This window comes from Symphalangus syndactylus, chromosome 4, assembly GCF_028878055.3.
Source record: "Symphalangus syndactylus isolate Jambi chromosome 4, NHGRI_mSymSyn1-v2.1_pri, whole genome shotgun sequence".
NCBI classification, from domain to species: Eukaryota; Metazoa; Chordata; class Mammalia; order Primates; family Hylobatidae; genus Symphalangus; species Symphalangus syndactylus.
In genome coordinates, this window is record NC_072426.2 from 34,707,708 (window position 1) to 34,735,100 (window position 27,393).

Here is a 27,393-nt window from a genome sequence, read left to right on the forward strand (position 1 = left end):
AAAGATAAAACTGGAAATTATAAAAACAGGCTTATATAATTTAATAAAATGTAAGTTACAACTGGATTCATGTATAAGTTCTCAGAATGAACAAAGACTAAACCAAGTGTTATTTTTCCCAACAAAATGATATATGTTGACATTCTTCACTTTTTAATTTTCATAGCATAAGCAAAAAAGACCATCTTTTGGAAGAAGTATTTGCCATCCAAAGATCTCACTTATCTTTTTGTCTTCATTTAATCTATGTATTTTCAAATCATTCCTATATGAAACTGCTGTCAGGAAATCATCCTAACTTTTCACATGCTTCTAGCCTAATACTGCCAGAGTGCCACGTACCCACAGCTCAGCTGTGCACCCAGAAGTTCTCCAATATCACTTTCCTTGACTTCAGGAAACTTAGTGTCTTTGTCAAAACTTGCAGTTTTGTTCTGCAATCAATTTGTTCAATATCCAACATCCCTGGGGACACACTGACAAATAAGGATGGAAGTCAGCATTCGACTGGAAGGAATGTTTGAGTAGGAACCAGTTTTAAATGCAGTCATGTCCTTAGTGAATATTTTTAAATTACGATGATGTTTGCTTTCCTACATGACCTGTCTGTGGAGATTCAAATAATGAATACTTGAATAATGAGGACCTATATTTTTAAACAAAATAAAGCAAAGTTAATTCTTTTAGATTCAAAGTCTATCAAATGATAACCTATTGGTGTTCCTCTTAGAAATTCATGAAAGACCATGTAAGATTTATAGGAGGACCTATGTTCCTTACAAAGAATCTGAAAATTTTTATTAAACTTGAGGACTTTTAAAGTTCCTTCTGCCTGTTTTTAAAAAGATTGAACCTAAGCTAGCATCATAAAATAGTGTAAGATCCTGCATTACAGATACTCTTTAAACATTTGTGTCTATGACTAGCATCTTTTATAGATAGGCCGCTTTAAAAATCTCTCTCTCACACACATATATATCGCAAATGAAAATACATATGAATTTAAATAATCTGCAATAATTTAACTTTATCTTTTGGAGACAGAGGCTTGCTCTGTCACCCAGGCTGGAGTGCAGTGGTGCAATCTCGGCTCACTGCAACCTCTGCCTCCTGGGAACAAGTGACTCTCGTGCCTCAGCCTCCCAAGTATCTGGGACTACAGGCATGCACCATGATGCCAGGCTAATTTTTTTGTATTTTTAGTAGAGACAGGGTTTCACCATGTTGGCCAGGCTGGTCTCAAACTCCTGCCTCAAGCGATCTGCCCATCTTTGCCTTCCGAAGTGTGCAATAATATAACTTTTTAAATACAGTTCTTAAGTATTGTGTTCTTAGAGGACATGTGAACTAAGCAAGCACCTGACCCAAAGAACATTGTTTGTAAATGATAACAAAATGTCTGTGGCATGGAGTCGTAGGCTTACCTGAGATTGTGCATTGACATTGGCTCCATTTGTAACCAAGACTTTTACCACCTCTGCTTGCCCAGCCAAAGATGCGATGTGCAATGCTGTGTTTCCTTTCTGTGAAATGAAAGTCAAGATATATCAGCTCATCGATCTTTTGAATTTTCCTGTTCTCCCCAAAGAGAACAAATTTGACAAATATCTTATGAGAGTTGTGCCCCCATTCTTACTGAGGGCTGAATCCTCATAGAACATGGCGAGTGGCACAAAAAGCATTAGATATGTGATACTGACCTTTGTAGCTGCGTCCACATTGGCTTCTCTCTGTAGCAGCTCAGAAACAACTTCTACATGGCCTTCTTTGGAAGCGAGATGGAGAGCGTTCAACCCATTCTGATTAAAAGTAAAGGAAAAGCTTTACTCAGCAGGTTGAAAATAGAGCAGTAAACAACCTACCAAGAACTCCTGAGATATTATAATGTCCCACCTGATGATCACTTGCATGTGTGCAGTGCCGGAACTTGAATCTTGAATTAGGAATCAAAGTACTTCAAAACTGGATGGGTTGTTCTGTTATCATTATTTATTAAATTTTAGAAATTAATTATTAAGGGACATATGCTGACATTTCTGAATGTTCCTCTAACAGAGAATAATTTGACAATGACAAGCTAATAGAATTCAACGGAAAACTCACAAAAAAATAAAGTCTTTAAGGAGTTTGAAGTCCGGATTTTTAGAATTTTAAGTAAAAAATTCAGTAATAACTCCAACTAACCTGATTGCAAATATTGATGTCAACTCCATTTTTTATGTAGTCGAGGGCCTTTTCAAGGTGTCCAGCTCGAGCTGCTCTTAAGTAACTTGCATTGGCATCAGACTAAAATAAAAAAGAAAAACCTTTTGATGAAAAATGAAGCAATATGCATGTTTATAAACTATCCAGCTAAAGATCCAAACTAAAATAATTGAACTCTTTTATTTCTAACAGGAAAATATGAATAAAAGTTCTTTGTAAAAAGAACCAAGAAAAGGACACATTTTTTAAAAGCTAGTTTCAAGAGTACAATGTTATCCCTTGTGTGATGTCAGAATTCCTTCTGAATTGAGAGAGAAAATTTCCTATAACGTATAGGCACCTTAAATCAACACACAATTTCCAGAGGGAAAAGAGAAATTCTATAACTTATTGATAATTACATTATGAAGACCCTACTATTTTCTTGTAGCAGAAATGTAACATCTATTCCTTTTATCTGCATCTACCACAGCAATTTTTTCAATTAATAGATTCAAAATGGCATTCTTCTTCTTCTTAGAGACAGGGTCTCACTCTGTTGCCCTGGCTGGAGTGCAGTGGTGCAATCACAGCTCACTGCAGCCTTGAACTCCTGGGCTCAAGTGATCCTCAGCCTCAGCCTCCTGAGTAGCTGTGACTATGGACATGCGTCACCATGCCAGGCTACTTGTTTATTTTTTAGAGACAGGGGTCTCACTGTGTTCCCAGGCTGGTCTTGAACTCCTGGCCTCAAGCAATCCTCCCACCTTGGCCTCCCAAAGTGTTGGGATTATAGGCATGAGCCACCATGCTTAACACATTTTATGTTGTACTTAATAGTCTAACAGAAATTTGCAGGCAATGATGTTCTACTGGATTTTCCTACAGTACATAGCCATACGTAGGAGCAGCAGCAGAAAGAAATACATATAAAATTTTGAAACAAGACATGTAATTCACTCATTGAAAGCTTGCAACATTGAACTACTGCTAAACTCTAACATCTATAATTTCATAGTTGAAACCACCTACTAATGAAATCTCTGATAGAAGGATGGTGAGAGGAAAGACACTGCAAAGCTGGGCCTGCAAAATTTGTAAAGAAGTCTTGCTTAATACAGTACAATACAAAAGCAGGTTTTCCTGAAAGAGCAGCCAAAAACATCTTGTCACCAGTTACAAATGCAATCATGCAGGGTATGGCTTAAAAGAGAAAAGTGTCTTCTTTCAGCCATATGGTAAACACCACCTTCAAAGGCTTTGTTCAAATGCCACCTCATCTGTGAAGCCTGCCCAGATCCCCCAGGTAGAGTTTAGTTTCTCAGTGCTCCCAGCATTAATTTCATTGAACTCTCTTTGTATTTACTACACAACATCACAGGTTTTGGTATACCTGTCCTTCTTCCACCCTAAATCATGAGCCCCTTCAGAATAAGCAGAGGAGGCAGATTAAGGAGTAGGCAACTGGAAAGCAGCCAAGATGCCAGTCTTTAAGAGAGGAATGCTAACTCTTTCATGGAAATGTAATTGAGAAGAAGAAAGTTCTATCCCTCAGAAGGGTCTTTGGTTCCAGTGTGGGTCAATTCACTAAGAGTCAACTTGCTCAGAACCTCAGAGGAGAGGCCACTGCCTCTGGAGTCACCTGCCCCCTTCTCTTTCACAGTAGTGAGCCTCTCTCAATCACCACTGTGCCTCTAAACTGGGGCTTCTCAGCCTCAGCGGTATTGGCATTTTGATCTGAATAATTCTTTGCTGTAGGGGACTGTCCTGTTCATTGTCCAAAGTTTACCAGCATTTTCTACTGACCAGGTGCCAGTGGTATCCCCTATTTGTGATAACTAAAAGTGTCTCCAGAATTGCCAAATGTCCCTTGGGGGAGGGGGCAAAGTCTTCCTAGTTGAGAACCACTGCTTTAAACAAACAGTAACCCAACTTACATAAAGATTGTACACTTAAGGAGGCTTAGCTCTTTGGCCTGTTTGGGTTGCCACAAGCCTTGACTCAGCACGAGGCATTGTGACTCCATGGGTAATATTCATTTTACTGTTTCCCCTGCAACTGGAAGCATTCTTGGCATATAGCAAGTGCCTATAAGTTTTTTGTGAATGAATGCATCAACAAATAAGTAAATTGGGTGGAAATAACTATTAATTAAATTATTGCCTGGAATACTACAGGAGTCTTTATTAGCAGCAGCAGCAGTTTAAGTTGGGAATCTGATAGCTACCAGAGATTATAAACTAAGTCACCGAGTCAGGTGTCTGAGGGCACATATAGCTATTACTTAAAATAACATAAAATTAGAATTTGAGATAAGCAGGAAAATCATTTAATCAGAGCAGAGGGTTAAGCAGATGACAAGAGATAAAGGTTCAAGTTAAACAAAGGACAAATAAAAGTTTCCAGGGATTTAAAGAAAAACGGAATGCAGTTTTTAAAGAGGTTCACTATGTAGAGGTTAGTTTTTTGTTTATAAGTTCAGTTAGAACTAAATTAGACACGCAAGGATGGCTCATTGCACCACAAAATATCATCTTCTTTGTGCCTGTTCAATGACTTATCAGTGAATTTGCCCAGAAGGGCTCTGATGCCGTTCTGGGAACAAATGACATCAGTCTGCCTGGATATTTCAACTGCCAGAGATAACAACTGTGAGTTAAGCATCCCAAACTCCAACATGGAGTACATAACAACGGCAGCTACGGAAGTTAAAAAAGAGGTATTATAATTCAAGAAAAAAGCCTTTGAATTGATCCCATATCTGGAAAGATTTAATAATTCCATGCACTGTCCATTTTGCTCTCAAGTTTCCTCAGAATCTTCCCATCCAAACCTCTAAAACAAAACAAAATCAGTATAAAACAAATCTTCGAATTCAGCGGTTCTCTACCTATCTGGGATCTGGATTCTTTTGAGACTAATAAAGGTGGTGAATAAATTATCTTCCTTCAACAATTGCACACACACACACACACCAAATCTACATCTGCATACACAATTTGCACATAATTTCATGTGGCTCAGGAGTGCTAAGCTTGCTCGTGAACTTGCATTTAAGAACTCCTGCTCTACTGATACAAAATTCTCTGGTGGACGCCTTCATTCTATCTATTTCATTCAATGACCCTGATATCAAACAATTCTCTGAGATAGCTAATTGACCGCCTCAGAATTTTAGGAAGCACAAGCAGAAACAGAAATTAATTTTCTTCACTTTTCTTGGCCCTGTTACATATCAACATGCTTACCACACCAAAACCATAACAACCACCCACTTCAAATAAAAAGGGGGAAAAGGTAGGGATAAAGCAAGAAGAGGTGAATGAAGACTGTCCTGAAGAAAACTTACATCATAGGAAGAGACATTACAAAGCCCACAGAAAAAGAACCAATAAGTTCCTCCTTTTAGCCACCGGCAAACAAAATAGCCACCTCTTCCCCAAATATTTGTTGAATGTCTACTACATGTTAGGCATTGTGTCAATATCTGGATACACATTTGTGGAACAAAATAAATGTGGCACAAATAAAGACTTATTTGCTTTCATTTCACAGCTTCTTATTCTCTCTCGTCTAAAATAACCTTGCATAAGTGGCAGGGCAAATATTGGATTCTTAACCATTTTCCCCCCAATTTTGCCCATAGAGAATATATTGTTGTTTATATCCTTCATGTAAAAAACACATGAATTTTGTACTAGACTCAGTATCAGTGGGTTGTATCTCATTGCCGTCATTTCATGGAATAACTAAGAGTTACTCTTAACACAGTCTATAGCTTGTTTTTTTAACCTTTTGATAACCTTGTATCAAAACAATGCCTCTTTTGATGCTATACCTAAGATGCATCCAAAAACGTCAACAAATTACTATGGAGGAAATTAGGTTCAAAGACAAGCTGAGTGCAGCCACATAGAAAGTCACACAGACAAAGCCACTGCCTAAGGAATTAGTTGCACAAAAGTGAATATGAACAGGTTGTTCAGCACTTTTTTTTCCTCTGGGTGACCACAATCTGAGGAATTTGGAAATGAAAGTTTATTTTGTTACCATTTAATGTCCTGTCTACTTAGTCATTTTACTAGAAATATGAATCATGTATGTTTTTCAAGGAAATAGCTTCAGAGATAGAGTCAAGCATTATTATGCATTAATCTAGTAACTCAGCATCTTTACCGGCAGTGGAATATTGATATTATTCAGCAGAAAGCAGTTATTGGAAAGAATAAGCATTTTCAGAGTGCCAACCTCAGTCATACTTCATACCTTTGACTATAAGCTAGACATGATTACAAGCACTTAATATTAACTTAATTATATTATCCATCACTTAATATGTATTAATTTTATAAGTCCTTATATTAATTTATGTAATCCTTATAACAGTTCCATTAAGTAATGTAGTGGGTTGAATGGTGTCTCCCCAAAACTGATGTTCATTAGGAACCTCAGAACATGACTATATTTGGAAATACAATCTTTGCAGTTGTAATTAGTTAAGATGAGGTCACACGGGATTAGAATGGGCCCAAAATCCAATGACTGGTGACCTTATAAGAAGAGAAGTCACATGTACACATAAGAGAGATGATGGCCAAGTGAAGAAAGAGGCAGAGACTTGAGTTATGCTACCTCAAGGCAAGCACCACCAGAAGTGGGAAAAGGCAAGGAAGAATTCTCCCCTAGAGTCATTAGAGGAGGTGTGATTCTACTGATACCTTGATTTTGGACTTCTGGCCTCCAGAACTGTGAGAGAATACATTGTGGTTATTTTAAGCCACCCGGTTTGTGGTGGTTTACTATGTCAGCCCTAGCAAACTAACACAAGTACGTACTATTACTAGCTCCATTTCATAGATAAGAAAATTGAGCTGCAGGATGAGTGATTTTCCCAGGGACACAGAGCTTGTGAATGACAGGGATGCAAACCCAGTCTGGCTCTGGAGTCTAGGCTGTTAATCACCATTCTAACAAAGGGCTTAATACGTGTTTGGTCTATTCCAAATGAGAATTCTTGGCTCATTCATTCATTCATTTTCCATCAGTCCATCGATTTGTCTATCCATCCATTGAATTAACTATTTTAGGCACTTTCAGGTATATCTTCCATGGATCAGAATTTCCTCATTGAGTTTATTATGAGACTCAAGATCAGGCTAACAGTGGATCACCTGAAAAAATGCAGACTGGAGACCCAGTGAGTACATAACATAGCTCTGCTCCTTTGCTTCTAAACTTTTCTGGGGGGCGGGTGCAATCTCAGGAGCCTCTTTCTACCTGATGTGACAATTCTCTAATCTTTCCCCGTTACCTCGTCTTCCCAGCTACCTGGAAGCCATGTGAAGGGTCAGATGATCCTTCCTGTAAACTTCAAATTCCTTTTTTCTACTGGTGCCCTGTCTTCTGCCTACCAACATAGAAAACAAAACAAAACCCAAAATACAAAAAAGTTTCCTTCCACTTTTCTACCCAGCACCCCCATGCAAGTGATGATAGCCTCTATTTCCCAGTGCAGTGGACTAGATAAGAACCAAAGCACCGGAATCACACAGCCCGAATCTGTGTTTCAGCTATTCTACCTCTTAGTATTTGGCAAGTTTTTAAAAATATCTATGTACCTCAGTTTTCGCAGCTGTCAAATCAGAATAAAATAACCTACTGTTAGGATGAAATTAGATAACTCAGGTAAAGTAATTAACAATGTGAGTGCATAGCTAGGCACTCAATAAATAGATGTTTATGAGTTCTCCTTTAAATATCAAACATTTTGAAAGATTGGTGTAGGTTCACACTGACTTATATCCTTAATACTAATTCATATTTGCACTTCTGGCAATACGATTTCTCTCAGTAATCAATACTGTCTCTCTGTATAAAATCACCAATGACCTTCTAGTCATCAAGTTCCATGACTTTTAAGTTTCTCCTCTTGTAATGTTTGATAGTACCAATCACCTTCTCTTTCTTGAAAATCTTCCCTCAAGCTTTTCTTCTGTCATCTCTTTGTTCACTTCCTTCTGTGCCTCACTGCCTCAACCCATCACTGAAAATGTTCAGAATTCACATTTCTTTCCTTTCTGCATGCTCTTTCTAGGTGACCTCATCGCTTCTATGGCTCCCACCATTCTCTCTAAGCTCAGCACCCTATATCTACGTAGTGCTCATCCTCACCCCAAGACATTTCCATGTCCCACAATTCCCTCACTCAACAACAGCAACAACAGAAGTGTGCTGAGATATATAATGCATATGCCTGCAACCAGATGCTAACGACAGAAATATGAACAATAGATTTCCTTGTTTTTATTTAAACATCCCAAGATTATCCTAGCCACCCAGGCATGCAATCTTGGTGTAACTCTCTGATTACCTTTTTTTCTTCACTCTCTCCCTCAAACCCCCTTCCAGAAAGTTGTGTGTACACATCTGATTCAATATTCTGTCTTAGGGACTTTTTAAGTTCTCCTTCTCCTTTTTTTAAAAAAGTATTTATCATGATGCATGTCATACATTTAAAAAATACATAAAACAGATATGAACAGTTTAAAGAAAAATCATAAGATAAACACCCACATACCCACTATTCAGCTCAAGAATGCAAGTTACAAGCGGATTTGAAGACTCCCAATGAGTCCCTTCTTGAGTGGTTCTCCTAAGGCATCCTCTGTTTTAGTTAATCACTCTCATGCCTTTCTTTATAGTTTTAACATTTATGTACCCCTCCCTAAACTAAATATTATGTAATTGACTTAGTCTTAGTACTTAAGAGTCTTAGTACTCTATATAAGTAAAATTATGTATTATGTATCATTCTGTCTTTTTTTGTCTAATGTGTTTCTTAGAGTCATCCATGTTGACAGGTAACATGTGGGTAATTTATAATTGCTAACGTAGAAGAGTCCATTATGTGATTATAACACAATGTATTTATCCACTGTAGAGGTGATGGACATTTCTCTTGTTTCCAGTTTGGACCCACTATGAAAGATACTGCCATTAATATCCTGGCACTAGTCGGGGTGCATAAGGGCAAGAGTTTTTTAAATCTTAGGATCATAAATGCTGGGTCACTCCGTATGTGCTTATTCAGCTTTACTAGTTAATTTCTAGTTAATTGTATTTCAAAGTGATTGCACCAATTTACATTTCCCTGGCTTGTGACTGTTGCTTGTGACCTCATATTCCTTAGAAACTAATCTTTGGTAATTCTTTAATGCCTGGATTAATGTTGTCATATTCCAAAGAGAAATTTGAGATTGGTTCTGCCAGTTGCCTAGAGGCACTATCAACCCAAGATTACTTTAAAAATAAATGCTTGGCTTGAGGTTTTTTGTTTTTGTTAAGACTACACGGATAAATTTAGATCTCAAACTGGTATAGATATGAGGGAGTCCTTGTGGTTACAAATTCTCAGGACAGATTTTTTTCTCTTCCATCTGGTGACAAATGGGGAGAGGAATGTTTTTCCTGTCTCTTCTGTATGGTGGGTTTATTTCTTGTGCATTCTTATATTGGGGCTCACCATTTGGGGCCCAGGTTAATGTGGGGTCTCTTATTAGACTATCCACCTTGGGCATGTCCTAGGCTTTGTCTCCTGTACTCTGTACTCATACAACCAAGTAAAACAGTTTTTGCTTTTACATATATATATTTTTAAATCTCTACAGGCCTCTTACTTTTAAAGTGCTAGTTCAAAGATGCACTTCAAAAGACTTATTTTTATTGTTTTCCTAACTTCTTAGCTTTCCCTACAGCTGAAAATAATGCTCACCTTCTTTTTCCTCATTCATCCTTCTCCCTGGCCTGTTCAGACCCTTGCTATATAATGCCCAGGTCATTTAAAAAATCTCCAAGAGGCTGTAGTTGGCACTAGTTGAATCTGCTGGAAGCACTGAACAGTGTATAAAGAGCCACTGAGGGTTCTAAGAAAGTCAAGACAAGGAAAATAGCTGCTATTAAATGAGTGCCTACTATATACTTGGGACCTCACTAAGCATTGTACATGTATTATTATTATGCACTATGTCTTACTATACATGTATTATCATTTATTTCTTAAGTATTCAATCAAAACAGGAATCTCATTACAGAGGCAGAAACCTTTCTTAAAAATTAAGTGGCTTGCCAAAAGTCACATAACTAATAAGTAAGCAGCAAGGAATGAAACCCAAGACTGCTTGATAACAAGCCCAGGCTCTTCCTTCAACATCAGGGGTTTTCCAGTTGAGTTCTGTGGAGCCCAAAAGTTTAGAAACACTGAGATCAAGGGTAGGGCTCAGTGAGCAGAGTTGTGTGTGCCTATCTTCAGTTTTGCGCCAAATAGGTCTACCCTTATCTGTTTAATATATTGCTGTTTTATACCATATCTCATTTGTTCAAATGTTGTTGCTTTTAAACCATAATATCCAATCCACTTCTATGGCATAGGCTCACAGGCCCTTTAAAGCCTGTCCCAAACACATACTTCCAGCCTGAAAAAAAAACATGAATCAACACTAATCTTGAAAGCAACCTAGATATCTTTTTATTCCTCAACTGCCCCCTATAATTTCTTGGCACTGTGACTTCACCCAAGACATTGGTAATAACAGTAATGCCCTGCTAGTAATTCTCACCAACCCTCCTCACTTTCCCTCCCCGACCAACAGACTCACCTACTAAATTCTGGGTCCAGCTCAAAGATCCCTTCATATTTGCTACTTTCCCTGATAAACACTAGGCATGACCCCTTCTCACTCTGGACTCCTACAGCACTTGGTCTGTTCTGCTTAGGATCACATATCCTACAGAGATGGATGATAATCTTTTTTAGGGTAGGTCTTTGTCCTAATCTAGCTGTGCACACTGGAGCCTGAATTCATGGTAGATTAACCTACAGAAGTTCATAAAGTCAGAGAAGCTCATTGGGAAGGGCCATTTCTGCATCCTGTTACAGCTGGGAAAACAGCTGGTAGGAGGAGGCAGGACTTCAACAGGGGATTTGGTCAGTGGAGAATAAAAGGAAGAAAAGGTAGGTAGAAATAAAGAGCCAGAAAGGTTTGAGGAATTGTGAATAGACAATCTCTGTGAAAGGGGATTCCCCTGGGAGAGGGGAGTAGGCGAAAAGGGCAGGTTCAGAAGAGGTTTGGAACACCAGATAAATCTGATTTAACTTTGCCATAAAGATACCAGGAGGAAATAAAGAGTTTTGAGGAGTGAAAAGACATCATTAAAGCTACATATTGACCCAATTAATTGACTTCAGATATGAGTGTGGGAGGAAATGGAGATAAGATCTGTGGGTCCTTGTTGTCAACCCCACCGTGCCTCAGGGATCTCCCAGGTAGGAAACACACACACACACACACACACATACACACACACACACACACACACAGACACATACACACACACGTCACAGCCAAGGGATTCAGATTCAATTGGTCTGAGATGGGACGTTTTGATCAATGCAGCTCAAACTTGATCTCCTTTGGTGGCACATTAAGTTCTCCTTCACCAAAGGAGAAAGCCACTGAAGTAGGTTACTGTGAAAATATGGTTGTATGTGACAATGTGATGAGAAGACTCGGTGGGGGGCTAGCTGTGGAATGGACAAGAAAGTGATATAAGAGGCATTCTGAAGGTATACTGACAGGCTTCTAATTTAACATACAAGATTAAGATCTCAAGGCCACATTTTAAATTCTTCACTTTCATAATTACCTCCCCCGACCCTTTTTCATCTATGCCCTGCCTTTTTTTTTTTTTTTTTAAGAGATGGGGTCTTGCTCTGTTGCCCAGGCTGTATTCAAGCTCCTGGGCTCAAGCAATCCACAGCTTCTGGCTTATGCAACCCTCTTTCTTCTTCTCCCCTCCCCCTTTCTCTTTCTCTCTCCCTCCCTCCTTCTTTCTTTTTCTGAGACAAGGTCTCACTCTCACACCCAGGCTGGAGTGCAGTGGCATTATCATGGCTTGCTGTAGACTTGATCTCCCCAGGCTCAGGTGATCCTCCCACCTCAGCCTTCCAAGTAGTTGGTACCACCACACCTGGCTAATTTTTGTATTTTTTGTAGACATGGGTTTCAGCATGTTGCCCAGGCTGGTCTCAAGCTCCTAGGCTCAAGTGATCTGCCTGTCTCAGCCTCCCAAAGTGCTGGTGTGAGCCACAGTGCCCAGCCTTATTGCCCCTGCTTTTCATAACCAGAAACTAAAGATGAGAGGCTTTGCTTGGTAGCACTGAGAAGTAATTTTTGGTGAACAAAGTAACATGAGTTTGAAAATTATTCTCCATCAGAAAGGGGACTTGAATTTTCCAAAATCTAAAATGTGTTTATTTAGAATAAGATAATGTCCAATAAAAAATTAGTCTAATGACTTGAAAGGCCCATTCTTCTGTGTTTAAGGCTTTCGTGTGGGACACAGAGCTGTGGCTCTGCCCAAGCACATGAGAGGGGAGCCAAAGGGTGGATTTTTTTTTCCTATGAGAGTAGAGCTGAGTCACTGGGACATGGCCATCCCGATTGTGACCACTCAGTTGCCAGATATTTTAGAGTAAGATATTGTGCACTGATATTTTTATAGATATCTTGCACAGTGATCTAATTTCCCACCAATTTCAAAAGAATGCAACCAATTACACAAACGAAAACAACAGTGACATTCATACTATAATCTGCCACCTGTCAGTAAAAACCTTGTATCTTTAAGAGATTGGTATTTCTCTTTTTAAGAGATTGGTCTATATCAGCAAATGCATTATTATCAAGTATGTGTTTTGGGTGTGGAGATCTTAAATAAAGCGCAATTTTATGTGCCTTTTTCATGGTAAGAGCTTGAAAAAACTTGAACCCTTTTAGTTGGGAAAGACCTCAGATTATTAAGCTTTTATTCTTTTTTTTACTTAATTACTATCCAGTTATTAGAAATAAACCAGCATTTCTCATCCATAAATCAGCCAGAAGAGGAGTAGAGAGGGGGTTACTTAACCAATTAAAAAAATGCTTCTAAATTTCTAAAGGTGGTCTATATTAGTAATAAACACTATTAAAACTAACTGAAGTAAAAGGGGCTGGCTCCACAGATTCCCTCTGATTGCTACAAGGCTGCCTTTGCATGGATTTTGCATGGAAGTCCCCTCAGTTCATCCCTGAAAATGAGGTCACTGTCCCCTAACACATGTTAGGCATGGTTAGCATCTTTGCACTGGGACCTGTGCCAGAAAGGCCTCTGCTGGTGCACATTTCAAACCTGCTGGGGTGTCTGTGCACAGTGGCCACTCTCATGCTGAAAGGCAAAACAACATTCCCATCTTTATCTTTAAATAGAGGGGAGCGGGAACCAGTTAAAAAAAATACAGTGCTGGCAGGCTTTTGTTTTTGTAAAGGCAGTGTTTTCACGAGATTTACCTCGCCATGTGCTGATAAAACATACCCTCATCCAGTCTGTCCACTATGATCTGGTTTACATCAAAAGGAGGATCTAGAATTCAGGCCCTGGGGGTATTTTTTCTCACTCAGAATTCAGACCCCTAAAAATTCTCTTGGAGAGTGATTAGCAACGAAAATAAATACAGAGAAGAAAAAAAATTTTCCCATGGGAGGAAAAACACATGTCAGGTGCTGGTGGGTGGGTGGGTATTTCTAATATTCCTCAACATAAAGTTGATTATGTTCAGCTGCAAAATAGGATTTGTGTTTGTCACAAATTTTCTGATAATATAAAGTAAGATCTTAAAAAGCCAGTTTCACTTGTCTCTCAGAGGATATAAAATCATACGTATCAGGAGAGGAGAATTTGTGTCTTAATAATATGAGGTCAATATAGTAACATTTTGTCTTGATTTGTACCAGGCTATGGCCAACTATTTTGATTTCAAACTATTTTGACTCAAAACTTTCATTTTCCTTACACTATGGAAGTTGCAAGGTATCTTATTGTGCTGCAGACACAAAGTCACTGTGCTGTATTAGGCAGAAAGCCATAAATGATGTAAGGAAGTGGTAGGACGATGTGACTAGATGACAAGCAAGATCCTCCCTGCCCTAAAAGTTCCATGGTATTATGCAATGTGCAAATGCTTCCACTGCTAATGGTAAGTGTTTAATTTTCCAAACAAGCAAAGATGGAGCAGTGTTAATAAAAGTTCTACTGTGGCCAAGGTACCTAACCCAAGATGTGAAAAGAATTATAGCCCTTTATCCAAGATACGTTTCTTTCTTTCTTTCTTTTTTTTTTTTTTTTTTTTTACCCCTAGACAGTCTGTCTCTATCACCCAGGCTGGAGCTCACTGCAACCTCCACCTCCCAGGCTCAAGCAATCCTCCCACCTCGACCTCCCTAGTAGCCGGGTCTACAGGTATAGACCACCACGCCTGACTAATTTTTGTAATTTTCAGTAGAGACGGAGTTTTGCCTTGTTACCCAGGCTGTTCTTGACTTTTTGGGATCAAGTAATCCACCCATCTTGGCCTCCCAAGTGTTGGGATTACAAGTGTGAGCCACTGTGCTCAGCTCAAGATGTTTTTCAAATTTAAAATTAAAATGAATTATTCGACTTTATTTCATTAGGAAATTTTAGGACAGCATGAGTTTGCCTTTACTTGGGTTAAGCTATACAACAGGAACAGACAGGTCAACCTTAAAATTAATAAAATAATTATATTTGGTTATTCTGAAATCTAAAGATTCAAATAAATAAGCCTGGAAAATAACCACAGATGGAGAAACCATTTCTGCAAAGTACGTTTTGCAGGTGTATTCATTACGACTCTTGAAACCTCTGCTGTGTTTGAACCTGTTTCTGATGACCTCTTGAGACAAAGAAGCATGAGAGAAATAGTAATATGTTGCTCTGGAAAAAAAAAGTCTATCCATTGCATTCTCAGGGCTAAGCAATTCAAAACATACAGCAGCCCTGGAGAATTTTTTTTTTCTTAATACACGCTAATGGAATGTTAATATAAGGAAGATTTAGTCCTTTGGAAAAGTGTAATCATATTTATTTCAGGGAATTATTTTCCCCATTGAGTTAAAATAAGATAGTAATCAAAGGTTTAATAAAAGAGCAGTTAATGGTTTGTAATCTGTAAGTGTTCTATATGCCAGCCTTCCCTAAAATACCTAAAGTATTTTTCATTTGTTTGGCAGAAGGCATGTGCTGAACAAAAAAAACATAAACCCACTGGGGTCCTAAACTTTCTTTTTTTCTTTCTTTTTCTTTTTTTTTTTGAACAGAGTCTCACTCTGTTGCCAGGCCAGAGTGCAGTTGTGCAATCTCAGCTCACTGCAACTTCCGCCTCCCGGGTTCAAGCGATTCTCCTGCCTCAGCCTCCTGAGTAGCTGGAATTACAGGCACCCACCACTATGCCCGACTAATTTTTGTATTTTTAGTAGAGACGGGGTTTCACCACATTGGCCAGGCTGGTCTCGAACTCCTGACCTCAGGTGATCCACCTGCCTTGGCTTCCCAAAGTGCTGGGATTACAGGCATGAGTCACTGAGCCCTGCCCAGGGTCCTAAACTTTCTATCAGTCACCCCTTCCTCTCTTTTTGCTTTGCTTCATCTAGCTCATCTGTCTCAATTATTTCCCACATGAACATGTCTGTTAAGAAATTCTCTTTTGCTTTCCTGTGAGCCAAGCTGCCTAGGAAATCCTTGATGCATAATCTATTCTTCCTTGTTTACCAGAGAAAGTGGCTGCTTTAAACATCCCTCTCCTGGAGGGATCCGCTGGCATGCATCTCATCACACCTTCATTTATCATCTTGTGATAGCATTAGTCAATTATGTACATACCCTTGGCTCACCTTAACATTTACTAAATAATCTCATGGTTCATAGCCCTGAACTAGTAAACTGGTAAGCAAAGATACAGTAATGATTAACTTTTAGTCTTAATAAACAACTTGCTTTGTATTGAACAAAAAAATACGTACAATTCTATCTGTTATACACATCTTATATTTGGGGGTAACCAGCGGTCACCATATCATCTCTATCAAATAGATAGAAAACTGAAGCAAAGATAGGTGTGATTTGCTTAATTAGTTAGAGAAAGTGCTGAAAATAGAATTTGGGTTCCCTGGCTTTAATGTTCTTCCTACCACCTAATGTTACAGAACAAGAATGAATTGGACCCACTCCTCACATACAAAGAAGGCTAAAAATGACCAACAACTTTTTCTCATTAAACGTAAAATGAAACGAGATAGTATTATGCAGTTAAAATCTGGCAGTCTACGGAGATCCTTGTTTATAAAACAAATTCCAATTTTTTGCATAGCTTGGCTACACAACCACCACCACAACAACAAACTGCTGAGTCCCTTAGAGATGTACCTCATAATACTGAGATATTGCTATGTTCCGCTCAGGAAATACATAGCAGGAACTTCTGACATTATACATGGTAGATTATATAAAACACAACAACCGTTTGGGATTTTTCCATTTATTTGGTATGTTATGAATCAGAACAAGGATTTCAGGCCTTCATGCTTAAGGATCCTTATTATGTAGGAGGTATTGGCATGAGTCCTAAAATATTTAATCCAGGCAACTATTCACATTTTATATATAGCAACTGAAAACAGTGATAAGCTAAAACTGGTCTAGGTAGCAGAGAGAAGAGAAAGTATTTGAATAGATGAACATTTTCCCAACAATTTTTTTTTAGACCAGGAAATAAATAGCTTTATTTTTAGTGTGGATAGACTTAATACTAAAAACATAAATATTTTCTTGCAATGCATAAATATACTCTATATGGTGCGAATCAGCTAGGAAATTACAATACAGTGGACTTCAGCTTCCTGGTCAGATAATTAGAGGCCTGAGGTTTAAAAGCCCAGAGGAGCTGAAGGGTGAGGCCATGGCACCAGAGGGAGAGGAGGCGTTAGCTAGTGAGTTCTTGAATTTATCATTCTAAAATGTTGGCCCCCAGCTGATGCAGCTGGAGCCTTGCTAGAATTGTTGGTAAATGAAACTATCTGCCTTTTTTGGGAGGTAGGGGGCTTGCAGGGAGGATGGTTTCATGCTGATTTTTTAAAAAACAAATAAACCAAAATGCTATTGTTCTTTTCACTTAAAATGTTTCATTTTTACTTAAGTCTGTAATCAACAAAGGGATTTTAGGAGGCCTTGTTGAAAATATAGATAAATAAGTTCTATTTGAATGTATAAAAATGTTTTTAAAAACAAGGTTAGCTCACTAGAGAAGTCAGATAGACAGACAGATAGATAGACTGATTTGGGATTGTAAATAATCTGTAAGTGACATTTACATTTTTCCTTGACTTGATTTGGAATTGGGAGGCTTAAACAGCTTTACATTACATACAACAAAAGGACAAAATATAGAAAGAGCACATACATAGATACACAAGAAATCTTTCTAGAAGTCTGAAGGAAACATGTAGTAAAGAAAACAAGGATGTTATTTTCTATGACGAAAAATGAAACAAGTAAGAGTGGACTTTACCCCAAAGTTAAGGTAACCATTGGACTCTGTCATTATAAGTAATTATAATATGGAAGGTGACTTTCAGTTATGTTATCGTCTAACAGCTAAAATGTACTACGAGGGTTACTAGGAGCAAAGACTCCTATTTAAGGAGCTATGTGATATGTGTTTTCTAAGTATTTGCAGATAGATCTAGACTAATATGTCACTTTCTATTGGCAAGTTAATATTTCAGAGTTCGGACTCTGGACCCAGGATGCCTAAGTTCACAACCTGGCTCTGCAATTCACAAAAGATGTGACTTTGGCCAAGATACTTAAACATACTGTAGTTAAATTTCCTCATCTGTAAAATGAAATTAGCAGTAAAATTTAACTCAAGAGGGCTGTTGATATTAAAGGAGATAATACATGCTGAGCAGTTAGAAATGGCATGGCACACAGTTGGTCCCCAATTAACATTATCCTTTATTAATTATCACTTTAAAATTATTTTAAGTTAATATTCTAGTTTGTTTGGCTACAATTATAACCATGAGAGTCAAATAAACATACAGGGACTGAACCCACGAACTTGACCTCATTTGCCCAATGCTTTCAGGAAGTAAGGGAAGCAAACAAAGCAGAGAACACTCACATCGTGATCTGTCTACAGCAGCGGTTCTCCAACTTATTACTCAAGGTACCTTTATACTCCTAACTATTATTGAGGAGCCCCAAAGAGCTTTTGATTATGAGGATTATAACTATTGTTATTTACCACATTAGAAAATGAAGCTGACAATTAAAAAATTAATCATTAATTTATTTTAAAATAACAATGGCAATCTTGTTACATGCTAACTTAAAATATTTATCTTATGAAACATAACTGTATTTTCCAAAACAAACAAAAAAGATGACATGAATGGTATTGTTTTACGAGTCTGCAAATCTCTTTAATGTACATATTGTTTTGGTTGAAGTATGTCAAGGATACCAGTCTTCAGAGTACTCTAGAAGGGTCTCAGGGACACCCAGGGGTTCTTGATTGACCTCATGATACAAAGGCCTAACACCTCCGAAGAGAATACTTTAAGCAAAAGGCAAGACTGAGCAGGAAGACAAAGTCTAAATAAATATAATGCTACTATTTTTGCAAAGTACAGATCAGGATCACTCTAATCAGTACCTGTTCATTGCTTTTCTGCTACCTTGCTTTAGGTCTTCTAGAGTGTTTCCAAGTGGCTATGTCCATACATTCGAAATACTTGAACACTAATACACTTCCTCAGTGGATGACACTGTCCATAGGATGTCCACTTAAGGTCCTTGGAAATGACATGTGACAAATAAGCAACAAATTCCATTGCAAGTGATGGTGCCAGAAAGATAGCATGAGAATTCCCTAAGGACAACTTGTCATTGTTGCATAAACACAACTACAGATACAAATCCTCTGTTCTGGGAAACTTCTACATGGAAAATGACAGCCTGATTCTGGTCACTAAAATGGAAAGTTAACTAGAGCATGTTCCTTTTAAACATTTTTAAAAATATTTAAATATTTTAAAATAGTCTCTTGTATGACTAACTGGTGACTAGAAGGCCACAATTATGAGAGGCTGTACCCTTCAAAGATGAAGCTTTGCTTAAAATCTTAACAAATATTTATTGAATACATATATTCCAGGTTTTGGGGATCAAATAATGAGCAAGACACAGTCTGTGTTTAAAAGTCTGCAGTAGGGCTAGGTGCAGTGGGTCATGCCTGTAAATCCCAGCACTTTGGGAGGCTGAGATGAGAGCCTAGGAGTCTGAGATCAGTTTGGGCTGAACATAGTGGGGCCCTGTCTCTACAAAAAATATTTTAAAAATTAGCTGGATGTGGTGGTATACACCTGTAGTCCCAGTTACTCAGGAGGCTGAGATGGGAGGATCGCTTGAACCTGGGAGTTCAAGGCTGCAGTGAGCTGTGATTGTGCTACCGCACTCCAGCCTGGGCAATGGAGTGAGACCTTGTCTCAAAAAAAAAAAAAAAAGTATGCAGTACTCAAAACGTATCTTATGTTACAGATACAAGTGTGTTCAAAATATGACAATAATCACTGAATTACAGAAGTATGTAAATTTACAATATATCAAAATGGTGTTTAGTTAGAATACAAAATAATCAATAATCCAAGACTAAATAAAGCTGAAACATGTCCACATTCTGAAAAGCAATTTTTAACATTATTGGCTTCTACTTTTCAAACTGGTTGCCATCACTCACTGTAACTTGACTAAAGAAAAAAATGGCATTCACTACCCAACATTATTCTCTGGAAATGTTTGCTATCATGAATATCTACAAAGATATTCTTACAAAAATCTTACTTACAAAAGTAAAAAGAGACTCCTAAAATAAAAGAATTAAATTACTTACAAATTCTTATGCTCAACGAGTGATTATTAGTAACCCTGAATATTTCCCTGAAATACACTGAAATTTGTTACATAATCTAATTATATATTTATCAATAGTCCAATTAGAAGACACAGTTTAATTTTTATTACTAGGTTTTGCAATATATTCTGAGGATCATGATAAAACATTTAAAAAATACACATTTGCACTAGGATAGAGTTGGCAAACATATTTACTTTGTGACTAAAAATGTCTTAACATTATAAAGAGAATGACTTCGAAAAGATATCACATTATATTGTAAATTCTTTTTGGTTTTACAGATAACTTAAACTTGATTATCATCCAAATTTATAACTGACCTGAAGTAGCATCTTTATATTGTCACACAGAACAAATTTAGTTGGTAAGTAAATATTATATTTACTATACAACTAAAAGTTTCCATTTCACAACAAACACTATAATAGTCTCAGCAGCAAAAGACAAGTTTTGTGATTCCTTGTTTTGAGTTTGACTATATAAAATATCCTACTTGCCCCCAATTTTCTTAACTGAAAATCAACAATAAAATCAGGGATTCCTCCAACAGTTAAATATGTATTTATTACTGAATCAATCATTGAAAAAAAAATATATATAAAATAGGAAACATCTGAATTCAAAGATTTTCTATTTGGCATTATAGGGTAACTTCACAGGATTTAAAATTAATGCACATCAGTTGCTATTGAAGGATCTTATTATTAGCTACCTCTAAAATGCACATTAAAATTGGATTACATTTGGGCTTTGTTCAATATTAGAGTCTAGGTCTTTTTCATGAGCATTATTGAAGAGTTAAACTTTAAAGTTAACTTTTCATCAATCATTTATGTCAAAACTAGTTCTAGTTCTTCCACACAGAAAATCTCTAAACAATATTGTAAAAACCACAAGCCGAACAGAAGCAGCAGGAAGTATTAATGATCATTCATGAAAATGCAATTATCTACTATACCCTCTTTGCAAGGATTTTATCCATAACTCAGCTCATGCAGATAAAGTGTTCAGTCTTCCATTCAAGTCAGAGACAAAGGCAGGAGAGGAATAATTCTTCATTTTCCAGCAAAACCCAGTACAGCAACAGTATATGCTACTCTATTGTGATGGAACTTCTATATGATTCGTATCGGGTCAGTACCCTTCCAGAGTTACTGCTTAGGGCATGATAATTTCAAATTCAGTCTGTCATTTTATTGCACGTTTTTTCAAACAGCATGCCCACCAAAACAGAAAACACTGCACATATGGGCTGGGATCAAATGCTTTCACCATTTAGTTGATATATTCTGACAGGAGGCAGAAACAAGATGGTCTACTTTTATTTGGGCTTTCCTTTTGGATCTCAGATTTTTTAAACTTATTAATTAATAAAAGGCCAGAACTCTTCAGGTACATTCTTCAAGACTTGTTACAGCAAAGCTTATTCTCAAACCGTTCCCAGCCATGAGTATTTCTCAAAGCTGTCTAACTATGTAATTTATGATTATGCATATGTAAAGTTTTCAAATCCACAACTGATGGAACAGAATACACATCAAAATTTAACAGTACAGTTTAAAAGTTTTGGATGGGTAAGTTGATTATTTTTAGAGTGATATAACATGATTTTTAGGACTCACTTGCCAATATGCTTACATTACTAGTAAATTACAGTTGGCATTAATGTCTGGCATTCATGCACAATCTTATAGCTTTATTATGACTCTCAAAGATTACCCTTAACAAGTCTTTCTCTGAGACACACAGAATGTTTACAAAATCTCACTCAGATTAAAATTTCATAATTGTACATGTGCAATATTGCCACATTCCATAAAGGTCACGAAAGGTTAATCTTTTTGCAAAAAATATTCTGTCTTTAAGAGTACAAAGATGAAAACTGAATCCATTTAAAATAAAGATAAAAATTGTAAGTTTTCCAAATTGCTTTTTGTAACACTGTGAAATGACAGCTGTTTTCTCAAAACCATTAGTATGTTTGTCCGCCTGATATTAGAACAAGCAACAATGTCCTCATTTTTATGATGTCTCATTCTAGTCATTATGACTATTTCACTAAATGTTTAAACACAATATTCAGGAATCTAAGGTGTTCTCAGAGTTAGATACACTGATGTTAACTGTGTAACATCACACAGTTAGATGAAAGGATACAGGTAGAAACAAGAGATCACATGAAAATTTTCAACTATACCATGATCTACATAGCATTAGGTGAATCCCTCAGAATCAAATACTTTAAAATTTCACAAACATAAAGCAAATATTTACTCCCTTTATCTACATAGTATCCCTTCAGGGGGAGATGGCTTACTATGCCAATTCTTTAAAATTATTAAACAAGATGACATATTTATATCTATGTGAAATTCTATTAAGATAGAAATAAAATTATATTTTCCAACTTCTAATTACATCCTTCATCTACCATTTATATGAGTTTCAAAAATAAATTTTAATTCTATGTTTTCTCCCCAACTGTAAAATTTCATATTGCCTCTTGTAATTAATAAATCAGAAAAAGCTGAATTTTAAAGCTGTCAGATTTCTCTTGAAAAAAGTGCAACCACATAAACCTTTTTACACTCTTGGATTTACCAGGCTTTTCCTGCACTCCTAATCGCCCCCTGTCTTTTTGTATTTGGTTATGCATCCTCTTAAGGCAGGCCTTAGCTGAACTCACTCCAAATTACATCACAGGCAAAACATATCTAGAGTCCAGATCGGAACAAAACAGAAAGAAACGACACAGTCCATTGTCCTACACATATTTAACTCAAGTGATCCATGGTGCAAACAGGTTAATTTCCTTCCTACCCAGCAACAAACATTTTTTAAAAGGCACAACTATTCAGGGCAAAACAGAACTTCTATAAGGAAAGTACATTTCATTTAGAAGCTGTAAATGCTTACTTGTTCTGGGAAGCTCTCTCCCTCTTCCACTGCCATTCTCTGTGGCCAAGTAAGAAACCTGATAACTCAATTAGTTAACACTTTGGACAGAGCATCACATCTAAAAATATCTGCCTTCGGAAATGTAAAGGTTTCTCCCACTTCCTAGGAAGGAGGTAGGAGCTGGTCAGAAGCAACTAACTAGAGTATTTAAATGGGGGGTGGGCGGGGCAGACAAGAGTGCAGAATCTGCCCGGGCCCTTACAGACAGCATAGTACCTCCCAGAATTCCCCACGACTTACCATATTGGCTATGTGGATTTAGTCATGATATGTGGAATACCGAGAATAGCAGGGCAATCAGCTGGGGATTGTACCCTGGCTTTCTGGCTGCTTGGAATCACTCATGAGACCAGCTTTTGTCATTCTGCTTATCAGCACTTTCCTCTGTACGCACGCTACTCTGACATTCCTTCTAAAGACAATACCACCATTTTCTCCTCTGTCTTTCTGGAATCCAGTCAGGCTTGACTTTTACTATTGGGCTTTTTAAACTTTTAATTTCCTTCCCTGTATTAGCTTTTCTAATGAATATATGTCTGCGTAGACATGTATACCTACAGTTATATACACACTCACACACACACACACACACGCACACTCTGAGGGCATACTTTACTGCTGAGGAGATTTACTTTACTAAACCAATTTCCTTTTATCAAAGGGCAAACGCAACTGATGATCATCTTTTTAAAAAATACAGCACTATGCCAAACTCGTGTATAATCAGGGGGAGAAAAAAAAAAAAACAACTCATTGAATACTTCCAAGATATATATATATATATATATATATATATATATATATACACACTATATCTTGGTGTGTGTGTGTGTGTGTGTGTGTATATATATAGTGTATATATAGTGTATATATATACAGTGTATATATACACTATATATATACACTGTATATATATAGTGTATATATACACTGTATATATAGTGTATATATATACTGTATATATAGTGTATATATATACAGTATATAGTGTATATATATAGTATATATATCGTACATAGTGTATATATATAGTATATATACACACACACACGCACACATATACACACACATACACACACACACATACACAAATTTTTTTTGTTTTTTGAGACAGAGTCTCACTCTGTCACCCAGGCTGGAGTGCAGTGGCAGGATCTTGGCTCACTGCAATCTCTGCTTCCCTGGTTCAGGCAATTCTCCTGCCTTAGCCTCCTGAGAAGCTGGGACTACAAGTGCCCACCACCACGTCTTGCTAATTTTTGCATGTTTAGTAAGGACGGGGTTTCACCATGTTTGCTAGGCTGGTCTGGAACTTCTGAGCTCAAATGATCTGCCCTCCTCAGTCTCCCAAAGTGCTGGGATTACAGGCATGAGCCACTGTACCCGGCCCAGATAAATATTTTTTACTTAGTTTTTTTCAACTAATAAAATTCAGCTTTTCAGATATGCAACACTTTAGGCAACTTTTTACTGTTCTCACACTTTAGATAACTTTCTACTGTTCTCACACAAGAATCAGAGCCCTAAAGAACCCATCATTATAACAACCTGCATTTATATTTTATTTAGTACAGTTCTAATCAATAGTTCTCTTAAACCTTTAAGGCTTGAAGGAACGTGACCATGGTAGGCTCAGTTAAGCTTCAGGAAGATCAGTGTGTAAGTCTATTCACTCAACACATAATTTACACAGAGACTACTAAGTGCCAGACATTATTCTAGGTACTGGGGTACAGTGGGGGAGGAAAAACAATGAATAAAACTGAGAAAATCCCTATTTTTTGTGAAATTTATATATACCAGCAGATGTGGGAAGACAGATGATAAACCATAAACATAATAAATAACTTGTTGAATATGTTCAAAGTGATAAATACTATCAGAATAAATAGAGCAGGGAAGGGGGAATCATAAGTGTGTGTTTAGGAAATGGGTATATAGCTTTAACAGTGGCAATAATGTCATAATGTCTCCGGAATTGGTGGGTTCTTGGTCTCACTGACTTCAAGAATGAAGCTGTGGACCCTCACGGTGAGTGTTACAACTCTTGAGGCCGCGCATCTGGAGTTGTTCCTTCTGATGTTCAGATGTGTTTGGAGTTTCTTTCTTCTGGTGGGTTCATGGTCTCGCTGGCTCAGGAGTGAAGCTGCAGACCTTCGCGGTGAGTGTTACAGCTCATAAAAGCAGCATGGACCCAAAGAGTGAGCAGTAGCGAGATTTATTGCAAAGAGCGAAAGAACAAAGCTTCCACAGTGTGGAAGGGGACCCGAGCGGGTTGCCACTGCTGGCTCGGGCAGCCTGCTTTTATTCTCTTATCTGGCCCCACCCACGTCCTGCTGATTGGTAGAGCCAAGTGGTCTGTTTTGACAGGGCGCTGATTGGTGTGTTTACAATCCCTGAGCTAGACATAAAGGTTCTCCACGTCCCCATCAGATCAGTTAGATACAGAGTATCAACACAAAGGTTCTCCAAGGCCCCACCAGAGCAGCTAGATACAGAATGTCGATTGGTGCACTCATAAACCCTGAGCTAGACACAGGGTGCTGATTGGTGTATTCACAATCCCTGAGCTAGATACAGAGTGCCGATTGGTGTATTTACAATCCTTGAGCTAGACATAAAGGTTTTCCAAGGCCCCACCAGAGTAGCTAGATACAGAGTGTCGATTGGTGCATTCACAGACCCTGAGCTAGACACAGGGTGCTGATTGGTGTATTTACAATCCCTGAGCTAGACATAAAGGTTCTCCAAGGCCCCACCAGAGCAGCTAGATACAGAGTGTCAATTGGTGCATTCACAAACCTCTCCGAGCTAGACACAGGGTACTGATTGGTGTGTTTACAAACCTTGAGCTAGATACAGAATGCCAACTGGTGTATTTACAATCCTTGAGCTAGACATAAAGGTTCTCCACATCTCCACCAGACTCAGGAGCCCAGCTGGCTTCACCCAGTGGATCCTGCACCGGGGCTGCAGGTGGAGCTGCCTGCCAGTCCCGCGCCGTGTGCTCGCACTCCTCAGCCCTTGGGTGGTCGATGGGACTGGGCGCTGTGGAGCAGGGGGCAGTGCTCGTTGGGGAGGCTCGGGCTGCACAGGAGCCCACAGAGGCGGGAGAAGGCTCAGGCATGGTGGGCTGCAGTCCCCAGGCCTGCCCCGCAGGAAGGCAGCTAAAGCCCGGCGAGAAATCGAGTGCAGCGCTGGTGGGCTGGCACTGCTGGGGGACCCAGTACACCCTCCGCAGCCACTGGCCAGGGTGCTAAGTCCCTCATTGCCCTGCCAGCCGCTCCGAGTGCGGGGCCCGTCAAACCCACGCCCACCCGGAACTCCAGCTGGCCTGCAAGCACCGCACGCAGCCCTGGTTCCCGCTCGCGCCTCTCCCTCCACGCCTCCCTGCAAGCCGAGGGAGCCAGCTCTGGCCTTGGCCAGCCCAGAAAGGGGCTCCCACAGTGCAGCGGTGGCCTGAAGGGCTCCTCAAGTGCCACCAAAGTGGGAGCCCAGGCAGAGGAGGCGCCGAGAGCGAGCGAGGGCTGTGAGGACTGCCAGCACGCTGTCACCTCTCAATAATAATGTAGATGGGGAGGATTTTATACAAAATATTACGTTGAACCATATGAAATTGCCATTTTTACAGTTTAAAACCAAGCGTATACCAGCAATTTTATGTGGATCAACATGATATATCAGCTATTCATTATTATAATATCAGATATTATAATAACACTTATCAAACATGCAAGGCACTATATTAATTTCTTTACATACATTATTTTAGTTCTCACAGCAATGTTTTGAAGCAATTTCTCTGTTTGTGAGAAGGCAGCTAGAGTTCAGAGAGATCAAGAACTTGCCAAGGTCAGCAACTAGTAAATAGGCAGTATTTATATCTAATTCTACATGATTCTAAAGATAAGGCCACATGCTGGCAGCAAATAGTAAACATACGTCTTCTTGATTACCATAGTATTTTAAAAGAAATTTGAATTAGCAAAACAATTTTGAGGAAAAACAACAAAGCTAGAGCTATCAGACTACCTGGCTGAAAAATATATTACAAAGCTATGTAATCAAAACAGTCTGGTATTGGCCAAAAAAAAAAAAAACCCAACAATTTAGAACAATGGGACAGAATAGAAGGCCGGGAAAAAATCTGTGTGTCTAGTCAATTGAACTTTGGCAAGGGTGCCAAGAATGCACAATGGGGAAAGGGTAGTCTCCTCAGTAAATGGTGCTAGGAAACCAGGATATCCACACGCAGAAAAATGAAATCAGATTTTATCTAACACTACATACAAAAATGAACTCAAAATGGATTACAGGCTTAAATGTAAGACCCCAAACCACAAAACTATAGAAGAAAACACAAGGCAAAAGTTCTCATAACA

The 27,393-nt window shown here is 38.3% G+C and overlaps 1 protein-coding gene across 3 annotated transcripts in view; it reads right to left on the reverse strand.

Moving 5' to 3' along the window:
- The window catches only part of ANK3 (ankyrin 3), a 556,820-nt gene that overhangs the window by 245,313 nt on the left and 284,114 nt on the right, over nt 1-27,393 (reverse strand). For all 3 annotated transcript variants that reach the window (XM_055274392.2, XM_055274391.2, XM_055274393.2), the window contains exons 2-4: nt 2,185-2,286; nt 1,701-1,799; nt 1,425-1,523 (exon numbers count right to left, since the gene is read on the reverse strand). In XM_055274392.2, the coding sequence (XP_055130367.1) occupies nt 1,425-1,523; nt 1,701-1,799; nt 2,185-2,286 (300 nt within the window). The remainder of the gene's footprint in view (nt 1-1,424; nt 1,524-1,700; nt 1,800-2,184; nt 2,287-27,393) is intronic.